Source organism: Acanthopagrus latus, chromosome 18, assembly GCF_904848185.1.
Source record: "Acanthopagrus latus isolate v.2019 chromosome 18, fAcaLat1.1, whole genome shotgun sequence".
Taxonomy (NCBI): Eukaryota; Metazoa; Chordata; class Actinopteri; order Spariformes; family Sparidae; genus Acanthopagrus; species Acanthopagrus latus.
Window position 1 is genome coordinate 19,595,880 of NC_051056.1, and position 15,230 is coordinate 19,611,109.

Genomic DNA, 15,230 nt, shown 5'->3' on the forward strand with positions numbered 1-15,230 from the left:
AGTTAGTAATTTACTCTTTAACAGTCCACTGTGTAACAATATGCAGCAGTCTACCAGTATTAATCACTTTGTTATTGAGCGTGAGTGAGTCGATTGTAACGTGACGTGAAGATATTGGAACTCTCCATCTCTCGGTTGCTAACACGAGCCTGTGGGCAATTTGTTTAATGCTGCTGTACTGGATTTCTTTTTGAAGTACTTCCTTGTGAAGGATTTTCTGCAACAGTCCAAAGGATGTGATTTAATGATATGCCTCGTCTCAGTGCCTCTCTCCGCTCTGTTGACAGAGCAACAGCAGATAACATTAGTTTAGAAATGTAGTCCGCTAACATAAACCAACAGCTGGCTCCTTTGCGCCCCTTTGAATTCACGTTTGATAATATTTATTTTCACATGTTGGATGAATTGGTTAATAGTATAATTTGAAAGGTACCAAGACCTTTCTTTCCTACTTTTTTCGCTTTATAAAGACCAGATACTGCAAGTAAGACAGAGGTTTCTTGGGTTGGGTAATGGTGACTTGACTTGGGACTTGCCTTAAAGGATAAGTCTGCCAATGTTGCACATTAAAGTGTGTTCAGAGGTCTGGGTAAGTACCACTGCCTATGTGAAAAAGAAAATAGTATAAAGACTTCTGTGGCTCCAGAAGAAGCTGCATGTCATCTAATGACTTGCCTCCAGTGATGTCACTTATACCACTTTTCCACCCAAATAAGCGTGTCTATACAGGTTCTTTAAATGTGGATCAACATGCTAAAAATTGCATTTTGACCCTTATTCCCAGAAACAGTTGTAACAAAAGAGAAGGCAACAACAGACCCATTTTTAAAAGAAGCGCCTGTAAAATGGTGGATAAAATCTTTTGAGCGCCACAACTCCCGCGAAATTACTTGTTTGAGTGCAAAAACAGTATCAGTCGCTAAATTGCATTGTGGGTAACGAAGGAGCCCGGCTTTAATCATTGCACTCATATAACCCTGTTGGACTCATTGCGAACAGTTTGAAAGCCAACTATTAAAACTTTTACAGTAGAACCACATGCCACACATTTTTAATGCCTTGGTGCCCAAGATTACCCATAATGCAACTTAGCCACTGAGTGACATCACTGGAGGCAATCTGTAGGTTTTTATATTTAACTTTTTTTTTATTATTTGACATATGCAGTTGTACTCACAGAGACCTTTAAAAACACATGAAAGTTTCGTTTTCGTTTCGTTTCGTTTTCACATCACATCATGTCTGTAAACAACACTGCAACATATCTTAACATTTGACCTGAGACGTTAAACCACATGTCCCAGAGTGCAAATCTCTGTTTATCCCTCCTCCCCCTCCTCCTCCTCCTCCTCGAACGTGTAGACGTGTTTGCATAGTGGAAACTGTCGTTAGAAACGCTGGAAGGAAGGGAGCGTCATGCGGGAGCAGCGACAAGGGTTTTTTTGTGAGGGTTGTGCAACATAATCCATCGGGGCAGCTTCATGCGATTCACTCGGAGACAAAGGAGCACCGAAGTTGAGCGGTGCGGAGCTCAGAGCTGAAATAAGAGGCTTTGGGAGGCTCGTGTTCGGCTCGACGTCATCGCGGGGTTTTTTTTTTTTGTTTGTTTTTTTTTTACCCTTTTTCATTTTGCGCGCAGAGCTGCAGCAGAAACTTTTGGACAGCGCTCTTTATTTTATTTTATTTTATTTTATTTTATTTTATCTTTTTATTCTCGGTGTCTTCCCGCTGCACCTCCACGGATGATCACATATCCCCGAACCGCTGCCGGATCCGAGCCTTAAAGGGTTTTCTTACCAAATATAGCCGCTGTTAATGCTGGAGCGTCCTTGACGGAGCGGAGCGGTCCTAGATTGGGTATATGCAGCGGCTGCCAAAGTTTATAATTAAATCCTCAGCTCGCCTTGGGTCACTGTTTTATTCAAACCTTACAATTCAGTCTTATTATCAGATCGGACACCTGAATAAGTGCGTGTGTTATTTTTAGAAGTTGGTTCCTTGATTTTTCTTCTTCTATTTTTTTTTCCTCTTGTGCCTATTGTGATCTGCAGCATGTCGATTTAAACCTCGCCTGTTCTCAACAGAAGCCATTTTTAAGTCTTTGATTTACAAGCCTGTCCTGAACACGAGCTGCTCAACCTGCTCCCACCTTCAGCCCTCCCACATTTTTCTGCACCCTCTATTTTTTTTTTTTTTTTTAAATCTCCAACAATGACTTTTCGTGCGCCTGGCTGTGGGCGCGGCGGTGGATGTGCCATGGCTCGGCTTTTCCTCGCCATCTCCGTGCTGGCGCTCGGGTCGGCGGTGGGCTTGGCTGGAGCCGAAGCTGAGCAGGCCAAACCGACAGACGGGAGCCCACCGGCGGTCACCCTCCGCACCCTGATCACCGGAACCTGCCAGGAGGTCCAGCGTTACGCGGAGTCGGTGGTGGGAAGCGGCGTGATACGTTCAGCTGCTGAGGTACAGAGAGGAGGAGGAGGAGGGGTGCACCACCCACCGGTTGATAGCCTACTGTTTTCTCTCCCTGCTGCACCCGGAAGTGGCTCTCCACTCCTCTTTTTTTCTTCTTCTTCTTAATATTATATCTAATTTCACGCTTCTTTCCTTGATCAATAACTGAACCTGATCACTAACTCTCAACTTCCAACCCTGTCATCTCTCTCTCTCCTCCGTCCACCTCACCTCACCCTTCACACACATTCCTCTCCCCCGCCTCATGCCCCTCAACTTGTTAATCTCTCCCCTGATCCCCTCATCTTCTCTGCCCTGGTTTCACGTCTCCTTATATCCATGCATCCCGCCCTTCACCCATCCACACACACAAACTCTTTCCCTGCTTCCACCCCGCTGTGGCTCCCTCTTTCCCCCCAGAGTGCTGTGTTGTTTCTTGAGTCAATGCTTGGTCAGGAGAACATCTATACGGTGGCCATGGTAAGAAAAAAAAAACCTTGTGGTTGCCTCTATCTAGTCTGCCCTGACATGGTCCCCTAAACAGAGTCCTCCTCGTGTTGGCTCTGTTTAGCTCATGTCAGCCCACAACCGGTGCATAGAGAAGGAGCATGACTGTGGTGAAGCTGTGGCCGTGTCTATAGTGACATTTGCATGAGAGGCCACATCATAGTCCTGCCTGCAGGGATAAGAGTCTGTGTTGGCTGGCAAGTGGCCTGAAATTGTTCTTCATGACTCAGCCGGTAGCTCAGAATGCAAAAGGGTGTGTGCGTGATCCCCAGATTAGAAATTGGACTTTTCTGCGAGTCCTGGGATTAAAATTGAAACTGAATTTGGGGTCCAGTTTGAAAACCCAGTCTAAAAAGAAAACAAAAAGGACACTGAGTGATCAAATTTAATCATGAGGCAAAAGTTGGACCGAAAAATCTGCACATCACACCGATAGACGGGTGTCATTTATGACAGGGACACTGTGGACGCGTCCTCACCACTGTTTGAAAGCATAATTAGGCAAAAAAAAAAGACTTGCATAAGGAAACGTTAAAGGTACAGTTAGTAAGAATTTGCCATTTCTTGAATTCATACATTACCAGAGTAACTACTGCCAACTGTAGCTGCCATGAGCTAGTTAGCTCAGTTAGCCATGCAGTAAGCAGTCCGGACCGAGGGCCCAGAGTGGTTTACTGAGAAAGCACGCTGACTCCAGCAGACATCTCTGCATCACAGCACATAGACGTCTTTGACACAACGTCAACAATATTATTTCTCCACATGTTGATCATTGTCATTATTATTATTTTTTTAATGTGTTAAATGGAGCCACTTCAAGCAAGTAGAATAAAAAGAAGTGTTGTGTTGTCTGTTTAGTGGCCAACAGAACAACATCGTGCAATTTTCAGGCTTTTCTGTTTGAAACAAAGAGGTGACGGCGTGGGCAGCATCACACCTGCTGAAAAGTCAAGCGGCTGCGCCGGCCTGCCCTTGACTTCACTTTGAATATTTAAGTATTTGATTGGTGTGCAAACTGAGCCTCGTAACACCAGAGCAGTAAATGATTAAGCGTGTTTTCAGATGATATACACACACACTGACACGGAGCGACAGATGCTTGACTGGTGTTGACGCGCTGGACAGTCCTCACGTATGTGTCAGTGTGTAGCGCAACAGGTGCAGATAAGATACTTGTCTAACTCAACAGGGCTACCCTTGACCTTGCCAGGCGAGTCTATTCTGTGTGTGTGTATGTGTGTGTTGTGTGATTTTGGAGGGGAGTGAGCGCAGGCTGTACAGGAATAGAGAGGGGCCCTGCCCAGCTGTCACTCGCATGCACAGCTGTTTGTCCAAGTCAACAATAGAGCACCTCTTCTATCTTAAGGTGCAGATCATCAGCGCGTATACATTCTGTGCATTGGAGCCACTAGGATACATTTAGGCTGTTTTTGTATATAACTGTATCTCCTCTCTGCATGGTCAAAATGCCGCCTCTTCATTTTTTTTTTTTTTTTTTTTTTTTACTATGTTAAATAACAAAGTCAAACATGTCTCCACCCTTCCTCCACAGTTTTTCGAGACGGTGATCCGATTCCTGGCCGAGGGAGCTGCCAGCGGCCTGAATGTCATCGCTGTGTACGTCACAGAGATCCTCAGGGTCACAGGCTTCGATGGTGGGTACACACACTGCCCATGTTTTGCTGCATGCTCCACTTTGTCCCCCCTGTATGTGCAGTTCACTGCAGGCAGTTGTCTCCGGTAGTAAGAAAGTTTCAAGGGCAAGTGAAAATATGCAGACCTGCCTCTCCCTCTGGCAGTTTGTCTGCCACTCCTTGTGTGTGAGTGTTGACTTCTGTTGCTTCCTGTGTAACACACAGGTATTTTGTTCCTCACAACAATACGCTTAAGCTGAACTTCCTCCCTCCACAGTTGCCCTGACGTTGCCCCGCTTCACTCCAGAGGGCGTGACCGCCATCGCCCAGTGGGGTCTGGTGGGCCTCATTGGCTACTGGGTGCTGACCATTGTTCTCCGCCTGCTGATTTGCGTTGTGAGGCGGGTGTTCTGGGTGGTGAAAACCGTCTTGGCGCTCTGGCTTTTCGGACTGATCGTGACTGACAAGACCGCCAGTGCAGACACCACAGCGGTCCGACTGGGCGGCCTGGTGCTGGGGTGCGTCCTGCTGACGCTGCTCACTTCGAGCTCTGAAAAGACTTGCGGAGTGGAGCACCGTCTGAGCTGCCTGGAGGGCCGGCTGAAGGCGGTCGAGAAGAGGAAAGGTGAATAGTGACCAGAGAGGGTGGAGGGAGAAAGAGTTCAGATGGACAAAGGTGGTGGGAATACTGGTTAACTACAGACTACAGTGATGGTTTCTATCGTTTGTGTGTCAAGCTATTATGGGAAATAAAGTCTCTGGATTTTTACTCACAAATTCTCTTTTTGTTTGCCTTCAGAAAAGCCCAAATGATGAAACCACATTGAATACTTTCATTATAATTAATAACTGCAATCACACACAATGGTATTAAAGAGACCCAAATTCAAAGAGATATCCAGTGTAGTCGTCCTCCTTCTCTGAAATATAATGGAGCTGCGTGGCACAGAGGATTGGATGATTTCTCAAATCAGATCAAATCAGATAAACCGTCCTCTTTCTGTTTTGTCTCATACAAATAAAAAAAAATCAAGTCACAACCTTTGGAAGGTCATGGAAAATTTGACTCTTCACAAGAGTCCATCGCAAAGAAATCCACAGTCCAGCAGTGTTAAACAGCTTGTTGGTTTTTTTTGGGTTTTTTTTCCAAAATTTTCTGAGTCACTTTAGAGTATTGCTCACAAATGGCCAATAAAAAAAGGGATTAATACAAGTTAATTGTTACGTAGAGTCCCTTTGATCGTTATGGTTAACCAAAAAATACTGCGTCCACATGAGATGCAACAGTTAACAGGCTTTGACTAGAAAGAAAGGAAGAAGAATTTAATTTCAGTGCGAATTATGTCAAACCAATTTAGTACCTTCAAACCAGGCTGACCTGTCATCAGTTGACAGTCACTTCAGTCACCTGATTGGTTCCCTGCTGCTCAGTCAGCTGGAAGCCCTTTTGATCCTCCGGGTTCACACCAGTGACCTCCAGCCAAGTGGAATGACCTGACCTCGATGGCGGAGTCATCATTCCTGTGAGCTCACTTGGCAGCCGCACGACTCCATCCCCAGTGGAGGAGTGCCAAGCGAGCCAAATAGGAATCCACACAGAAACTAACTCTGGAGTTAAACTCTGAGGTCAAATTGTGTCATCATCCCTCTGCATCATCACGGAGACAGAGATAGAGAGGGATATGACGATATGACTCTAGGCTTAAATGTTTTTGTCATAAAATGCTGAATATGAGAAGCTCCAAGTCACATTCGTTCATAAATGCATGTGTAAGATGCGTATTTGAATGGGACATTCGACTCCAGAAGCTGCTGTGATCAATATTTTCATTACAACAACATATAAAATGCATCAAAGAACTGTGAACTCAGTCGCATGCCCCGACAAAATCACAAAGAATTATCACCTGGAGCTCTCCTGCGTCTTTCAGCTGATTGTTTTGGTTTTCCTGACTAATAACTTCACTGCTGTTTTCAGTGAAAAAACTTGTAAAAAGCCAACAGCAGACAGGCAAAGTTAACAGCTAGTGACTGTATGTAGTGCAGCATTTAAAAAGCAAAAGAGCCACATATTTTACTCACAAGTTGGAGAGCAAAAACAAGCTGAAAGAGTCTAAATTCTGGATTTACATTTGTAACATGGCTAGAAAAAAAACAATAATCCGGAATCTGTAAAGCAACTGTAGAGTTTGACATAACAACTCAAGATATTAAACCATCTATAACATCTTACCTACAGTCTTAAATCTTAATTAATAGTGCATTCATGTGATGTCAGAATAATCGGAAAAATGTGTTTCTGACTGGGAAAATTCACTTCAAGTGAAATGCCCCTTCAAGTCACTACAAGAAGTCAGAAAGCCAGAGAAAACTTTGGCACAAACGAGCCTGCGCTGGGTTGATGGTAACAAGCATATTTGTAAAATATATTGAATGTCTCAGGTTTCCTCTGCTCTTCCTCAAATACTGGAAACAGCTGCCTATGTGTTGTTAGAAGGCTCAGAGTGATAGAATCCAAACTGTCAACCGTGTTGCTTCCACATTCCGGTTTGTGTTCATGTTACACACCAAAGTCAGAACAATCACTTTGGAAGAAGTGGGACCATCCGAGGATAACGTGAATGCTGCATCATGTTAGAGAAGACCAATATTGTGATTTGGACCCATTTCTCCATTTCTCATAGTAACAGGTGTTGTATTTTATAAGCTAGTAATATTGTAGTTCCAACTTAAACACACTGATGTCACAAAGTTGGAGGATTTTCAGGTTCACTGAGTGGAACAAATGTGTCAACAAGGAATCTCTTATTGTCTCATACAACAACAGATTTATGGCTCTTGACAGCGCACAAAAGGTAACTTCTGCTCAGCAGAGTTTCTTCTGTGAACCAGTTGGTATGGTGGGAAAGAATTTACATGCTTGGATGAGCTTTTGGCTGTGCAGCGACACATTGGGTGGGTGGTGCTTTTGAACGTCATCACAGAATTTCTAGTAAATTGTGCAACAAATGAAGACAGCAAAACAAGTGCAAACACACCATTCAGTAGGATTTTATAAAGTTTAATGACACAAAGTGAATATACACTAAGACAGACACACAAGGTGAGAAATATTTGACAACTCCTCATATCATGTTCATTCAAAGGTTACAGTTAGTGCGACAAAAAACAACTACATTCAACTATAGACATAACATCATAAATGCCATAGATATGCAAAATGAACAGTTCAAATAAAAATCACTGACCTATACTTCCCTTAAATATCAAAGCTCCAAATACAACTTGAGTGCGATGATTAGTGGTGCAGAGAGTAACATGTTGCATACATTGGCTCGAATGTTTAACAGTCACAAATGTATTGAAAGATATACAGAATGTCACAGTAGACTTTTAAATGAACGCATTTAAGGCGCAGAATTGACACAAGTGCAGTCCAGAGGTGACTTTTCAATGCACAAGGAAAAGGAAACTGTTGATATTTTCATGCAATCACAATGATATAATATACAACAACTTCAGAACATTCAGATATGTGTGCGTGAAATAGCAAATAAAAATATTCCTCCAGTACAGTAGCTATAACATCTACAGCTCATTTGAAGTTTCAGCAACATTATGTATCTTTTTGACCTTAACATAACAGCGTCAAAATCATTTTGATGGTGCAGTGTCTTGTAACAGGGTGAATGGTGTCAATAGTCCTTTTCACACAGACTCTGCATCATCTCCGCAGTGAAGGCTCTTCAGTTCTATGCATTTCTTTGTTAACACACAATCAAGCTGCTCCGGCATGAAGCTGCACCAGTTTCTCAATTTATACAGCACGCTAGCGGAGCGGATCCAAAGACGTGTACACGTCATGATGTTGATGACTGTGTGGTTTTCCCCTGGTGTCCAAATGCTAATCTACATGTACCCGCTGACTGTTTATAATCATATGGATGCAGGTATAATGTGTTGTGATTGAGATCCTAACCCATCATGCATCCAATAAAATGACAAAGTTATGTTTTTCGCTCTAATTTACATAATTACATAATCGCCATCAGTAAACAGGATGCTGTCAGACTCCCTTACTCACAGGAGGGAAGCTGTTCCCTGGGGGAAATTACACTGAAGCTTTGGTTGCGAGGGCTGACCGTCACAGTGATGAGGCTTTGGGTTAGGGTCCGTCTTATCCATTCAAACTGACACCGGCTCGCCTCTGCTGCGGCTCTGATGCTACCTCTGGAGGCGAATCAGTGCCGCAGCAAAACGTTCCACCTTTCTGCATTTGAACCTTTCACACAGAGGACAATGTGGAGAATTTTGCCGCATGAGTCCCGCACACAAAGGGTAGTGTGAACGATGTCTTTGTCTTAGCTACTCCACCCGCCATCACTTGTTTCTGCACAATGTAACTTCAGCAGCATTGTCATGATTTAATGAGCTGTATGTAGTTAGCACCTACATTACGTTTGACAAATTGTTACAGACCTGGCATTAACAGTGATGTTGCACTCAGAAACTTGGGGTGCAAGGAATCGCAAAAAATGCCAATTTCTACATAATGTTGATTTTAAATGCAGAGCGTTTAGCAAATAGAAGGCAACTTTAAGTGTGTGTGTCTTCCCTGAAAAGTCCAACTAATCTGTATTAAATGTTGTATCCCTGACAGCAGTGCAGGAGTGCGAAAATGTTTCAGTACAGTACTACAAAACTGATAAGACACTTACATGAGACTCCTGAAGTTTGAGATTATTGTAAATAAGGCAGTCACTCATTTTAGAGTGCATGTGTTGTTCATTAAAAGATGACCTTTTACCTATGGCTTTGGACCCTTGACCTTTTGCTACAAAGTATTGAGCTCTGCTCGGCACATGAGGCCTTTCATAGTAAAACATAAATAGGTGGGACTGACGCAGATACAAAACACAATGTTCATTCCATCTGTTTTTTTCAAGCAAGTGTTATAAAAATTTGGCACAGTAAAACATCAGGAGCATAGCAGTATGTGGAAGAGCAGGTTTGTCTATGCATGTCTTTCTGTGTAGGTGTAAGTCCAGCATTTTGTGTAATGTGATTATCCACTTTGCACCCTTAATTGAGAAGTTTGACACTACTTTCAAATCTGTGCAGTAAATATGAAGCTAGAAACAGCAGCAGGTCAGCTTAGCTAAGCATAAAGACTAGAAAAGGGTAAGCAGCTAGCTCGACAATGTACAGAGGTTTCAACATTTGCATGCCAGCACCTCTAAAGCTCACTAATTAATTAGTTATATCTTCTTTGATGAATCCACTTAAAAGAAAATGAAGTATAAAAAAAAACAACAAACGGCTGTTTTCCTGGGGGTTATGTGCCAGACTATTTCTTGGCTGTGACCAGTTGCTAGGCAACCAGCAGAGATTTCATGAAGCCACTTATGAATGAGTGTCTTTCCCTGATGTTGAACGCTGTCACACAAATCACACTAACAAACGAGTTCAACTGTTAAAATGAAGGCTTTCAGAGGAAGTTGAGTTTTTCTGAGGTATAAACGTCACCGCAGGGAGAGTCTGAACTGAGTGGGGGAGCCGAGGAAAAGGATGTCCCCTTCAGTTCAAACCGCGGCTGGCTGTCTGACTGGACAGGGACGGTTGGAGTGAAGGTTGGAGTGAAGGTTGGAGCGACTGTTGGCTCTGCTGGAGATGAAAAAATCTGTAAAGAAAAAAGCCAGACATATTAGTTTGTTTCACAGGCAAAGCATGGACAATATTCATGCCACAATCTAACAGGTTAGTTTGATACACACAGCGTTGTTTTTATTGTTAGCATAACATTAAGTATAAGATATGTAATGTAGAGAATGTAAGATTTAGGAGGATTTATGAGATGATATGGAATAAAATTATTATGCTTTCATTAGTGTATAGTCATTTGAAACTAAGAATCATTGTGTTTTTGTTTTTCATATAATAAGACTTTTTTTCAAAAACATCTAAGAAAAATGGGCTTTGCAGATGTTTTCTGGGTAAGGAAATGCACACAACAGGACACCTATAAATTGGAGACAAGGGGGGGAAATTCAGACCTGGTATTTACATCCATCCTGAGCGATCTGATCACAGGTGGACAGCTCTAAGACCACCAGGCTACAAATGGCATTACCATGTGTCTCAAGTGACCCCTTGTGATTGGATCTTACATCCCTGCCCTGTATGCAAATGTACATCAGCATCACTCAAACAATGTTTACTAGATAATTAAACAAATATCTTCATGTATAACATTTGCCAGATTAACAAGAAGGGCCAAATACTTCCGAGACAGCGTTCATCAATGCGTATAAAGTTTCTTCTAACTCAACATCTTACAAATTTTAACAATAAAGTGGTCAATAAGGTTACTCTTTACTGTATTTGCTAATATTTGAAATGCTAACCATCAATTAAATATCGTCTTCTTTCATATATTTAGTATAATGTTGAAATCAGTGTGTTCAAACAGCTGCACTCAAGACACATTTTAGAAACAAAAGCAGACCGATAGTCTCAGACTATCACAAACAACACACTGAAGAGCTGCACGATTTTGCCTGTAAATAAATGTTGAAAAATACTTATTGTGTGTGTACATGCTCAGACTTATATAGGGAGCAGTTCATACCTCAGAATAGGCTGGCGGTACTGTCGCGGGAGGATTGTGGATCTGCAGAGTGAGGAGCCACACATTAGTAGTGAAGGGGGAGGGAATCAACAAGAGAGGAGAGTGCAAAAGACACTAACCAGCGGGACACCCGGAGTGTGTGAGGGCTGAGCAGGGTAGGGTTGCTCTTGCCCTGGTCCAACAGGCTCATGGTCATACTGTAATTTGAATTAGCAGAAACACAATGTTTTTTTTAACTACACACTTCTACACACACACACACACATACACACACAAAATAAAAAGTCAGGTAAATTTAATGCAGTGTGCTCACCTCGTGGTAGTGCACCACAGGCTCCTCATCAGGAGTCTCAGGCTGCTCCTCTTTGGAGGAGCTCTTCCCACAGCAGCAGCGCTTCAAGCAGCCACAGCAACTGACTATAGTGAAGAAAATGCCGAAGCCCAGTCCAATTTTTTTGGTATCAATAGATGATGCTGAAAAGAGTAAATTAGTTGATATATTGTGAAAATGTTATATTTGTGTAATTTGAAAAAAGTCAAATGTTTGCTGCTTTATTTCCAGCCTCTGTCCTGCTTTTCTCTGATGTGTATCACTATAAATTTGTCTTGGATATAAAGGAAATTTCAAAAAAATTAGAGACTGAAAGAAGAGTTTTTTTGCATTTTGCACTAAGACATGACCATTATTTGCTGACCTAGCACTAGGTTGTAGATAATAGCAAATAGATGTAATAAGCTTTGAATACATATATAAAGCTAAAAACAAACAAAAGAGGCTGAAAATAACAGAGATCTGAAACTTAATATGAAACAGGTTACTTACATCCCTCGACCTCCACTGTTACCACTAAGGCCTCGTTGCCCTTTGAATCTCTGACCTCATAGCGCCCGCTGCATGACTTCTGGGGGTTGGTATTTGAAACCCCACAAACCCCTAACGGATGAAACCCTGAACACTTTGGAATGGGCCGTAGCCTTCCACGATGAACTATCTGGTGCTCGACTGAGTCCCCTTCTGGGATGAAGTAAATGTTGCAGGAGGTTGGTTCCAGATCATAGTCGAAGCTGAAGCTTTCACCTTCATTATTTCTAAATGACATCTGTCGTGCTGGAAGAGGCGACGAGCAAGACAAAGGATAAAAAAAAGTTCATTTCCACCCAAAACAGTCATCCTGTATAGTGTTGATTTTTAGTGTTGAACTAGATTTCTAGTTTTGTCTTTCACAGAGCATGGCAGCTGTAATCACCTTAAAAGAATTGTCCAACATTTTGAGAATTACGTTAATTTGACTTCTTGCTGAGAGTTACACTGGATTTCAATCATCCATATGCTCACATTTTCCAGGCAGTAGTATTTAGTAATAGTTGTAGTATCCAAAAATGCATGTTAGCATGTTAGTCCACTGGCCCCTTTACTGAATAAATCCCTATTTGGATGATGTGGAAGCCAATCGATAAACTGCAATGAATTTAGACCAGAGGCCGCAGCAGATGTTGGGTTCATCAGTCTGCTCAATGATAGGGTGAACATATGGATGAATAGTGGATAGTGGATCATGCTGCTGAGAGTGGTTTATAATGACTCACCCACAACTCTAATGGTCTTGTCAGACAATGTCAAGTGATCGGTGTCTCTCACGATGTAGGCCCCACTGTCTTGCTGGGTCAAAGAATTGATCATAAAGAGACTACCCCTCACTTTCCGCCTACTGTCCTCACTGGCTGAAGGGTCATCACGTTTCCACAAGATCGTCACATGTATGCTATGCCAAGGGATGAACGTGAGAGTCTCAGCCCTTCTGCTCAGCCTCATTGTGTATGAGCTCCCATACTCTAGCTCATCATATGAAAGCCCTAGAAAGAAGTCCAAGAACAAAAAAAACAGAGTAAATACCTTGTAAATGTATAGCATATGTATAGTAATGCATAGCCATGTTACCATTTGCATCAGGGATCAGAGTATATCAAAGTCATATCATATGTACCAATTACGCCTTTATGCTGCACTGGCAGATGCTCGCTCATCATCATCGAGTACAGTGGTGTTAATATTATTCAGATCTTTTGCTTTAGGAAAACTTTGATTAAAGGAGCAATATTGGCAATAGAAAAAAATGTTGTTACAAGTAAAGCCCCGTATCAAAGTGTTGCTCGAGTAAAATTAAGTTTGCGTTAGCCAAATTGACTTTAAAGGTGCAACATGTAGTCATATCAGCTTAAAATATTCTAACATAGACTCAAATTATGTGACGGAATAAGAGCTCCCGTCAGCCTGCAGCTCCTGTGCTAGTGGTGTAAGCAACATTAAAAACTCCCATGGTGCTCTGAGCCCGCCCCTGTCTTGACCCCTAACTGAGCTAACAAGCAAACAGGAGCTATAAATAGCGATTACTCTAGTTATACCACACCTTAAACAAAAACCCTTTAAGATTATTAAAGTTGCAGAGATAGATAACTTATGTGCATAAATTAATTGCCTCATGCAACATAATCATAAATCACAAGTAAAAGTTTTTACTGTCTGTTTTACTGCGTTATCATTTATTTTTACTAGTACTTGGTGACTTGATAAAAATCCAAGCATACATAGGCTTTGCACATAACTCACAATGGGTATGCAGCAGAGGTGGGAGTAAGTCACATGCGTGCAAGTCATAAGCAAGCCTCAAGTCTTAACCTACAAGTGTCAAGCAAGTCCCAAGTTACTGTGATCAAAATCAAGCAAGTCAAGTCAAGTCATTGCTACTACTCAAGCAAGTCAAGTCGAGTCATGGCTAGGGTCAAACAAGTCACAAGAAAAATATCAAAAACGAAGCTAACGTCACAATATGCGCAAAAAAGAAAGAAAGAAAGAAAGAAAAGCCAAGACTTTAGAGTCATCTGTGTCAAGTCTAAGTCAAGTCTCAAGTTATGAATGTCAAGTCAAAGTCAATTCGAGTCTTTCATTAGTGTTAGTCAAGTAAATCTCAAGTCCTCAAATTTGGACTCGAGTACGACTCGAGTCAAGTCATGTGACTCGAGTCCCCCACCTCTAGTATGCAGTGCATTTAATCTATATTAATTTAGGTGATCATATGTTTTGTATAAACAATCAAAGCAAAGAGTAACCATTAGGGTTAAATATATAGCGTGACGAATACATACTCACAAGGTGCTATTTGTGAGAAAAGTTGATTGATTGTCTCATTCCCAAAACGTCAAATAATAACGCTTTGGGATGGAGTCCTACAGTCCCGAAGCGTCAGACTTTGACGATAACACAATGAGACTTTAAAAAACAGCTTTCCTTACCAATAGCGTCTTTAAGTGCAGCACTCAAGCTAATGTTCGCCTCACCACAGACCTCAAATAAGCTGTACCGTTGAGTACTCAGGATACTGCCGAGCCTTTATAACGTTACACCCTGGTAAGTCTTACGAGTAGTTTCGCTTCGGGAGGATTTAAAGATATTTTCACTCACCGACATAGAAACAGGCACACAGCAACAACAACACCACCTCCTTCATCTCTTCTTAATGGAAACCAGTCTGCTCAGTGTGAACCGTCTTCTGCCAGTCGAGCGCCCGATAAATTTCAACAAAACGTCACCAATGAGACTTAAACATATTCACAGCAGTGATATATCAATTGTGAATAGCACATATTCGGAAATTTTACTGTGCACATACGGCAGTTACTTGTATGCACGTCCGGTGTCTGGGGCATGTCCCGGGCCAGCCCAACGGGGCGTTTCCATGGAGGCGTTCGTGATGCATCCAAGTGCCGTGGGAAATGAATTTCGAACCGCCCTTAAACTTGCCCCCTTTGACACGTTAGCGCACTCCTAGCAAAGCCCCCAACAGGCTCAGCGATCGACAAGGAGTAAAACTAGCCTTGCCACGTACTAGCTCAGATACAATTTAATGTCCTTTTGTTGTGGTGTTCTCTTAAAGTGTATATATGTCATTCATTTAAAATTGCAAGTTAGGTGTTTATACATTCCGACCGCTTGACTTGACCTAAAAGTGGCA

At 42.2% G+C, this 15,230-nt stretch overlaps 2 protein-coding genes across 4 annotated transcripts; one reads left to right on the forward strand and one right to left on the reverse strand.

Annotated features, from left to right (window-relative positions):
* Nucleotides 1-1,352: 1,352 nt before the first annotated feature.
* LOC119008110 lies at nt 1,353-5,369 on the forward strand. 2 transcript variants are annotated; one of them, XM_037078178.1, is made up of 4 exons: nt 1,353-2,460; nt 2,872-2,931; nt 4,511-4,613; nt 4,870-5,369. In XM_037078178.1, the coding sequence occupies exons 1-4, from the start codon at nt 2,212-2,214 to the stop codon at nt 5,223-5,225; spliced, it is 768 nt and encodes a 255-aa protein (XP_036934073.1). In that variant the 5' UTR covers nt 1,353-2,211; the 3' UTR covers nt 5,226-5,369. The 2 variants fall into 2 exon arrangements, with proteins under 2 accessions (XP_036934073.1, XP_036934074.1); XM_037078179.1 differs by lacking the exon at nt 2,872-2,931 and having other exon boundaries at nt 1,356-2,460.
* Nucleotides 5,370-7,637: 2,268 nt separating this feature from the next.
* Nucleotides 7,638-15,084, reverse strand: LOC119007429. 2 transcript variants are annotated; one of them, XM_037077105.1, is made up of 8 exons: nt 14,889-15,084; nt 14,681-14,768; nt 12,808-13,074; nt 12,044-12,328; nt 11,534-11,694; nt 11,340-11,417; nt 11,221-11,262; nt 7,638-10,272 (listed from the first exon to the last, which is right to left on the reverse strand). In XM_037077105.1, the coding sequence occupies exons 2-8, from the start codon at nt 14,724-14,726 to the stop codon at nt 10,081-10,083; spliced, it is 1,071 nt and encodes a 356-aa protein (XP_036933000.1). In that variant the 5' UTR covers nt 14,727-14,768; nt 14,889-15,084; the 3' UTR covers nt 7,638-10,080. The 2 variants fall into 2 exon arrangements, with proteins under 2 accessions (XP_036933000.1, XP_036932999.1); XM_037077104.1 differs by having other exon boundaries at nt 14,681-15,083.
* Nucleotides 15,085-15,230: the final 146 nt, after the last annotated feature.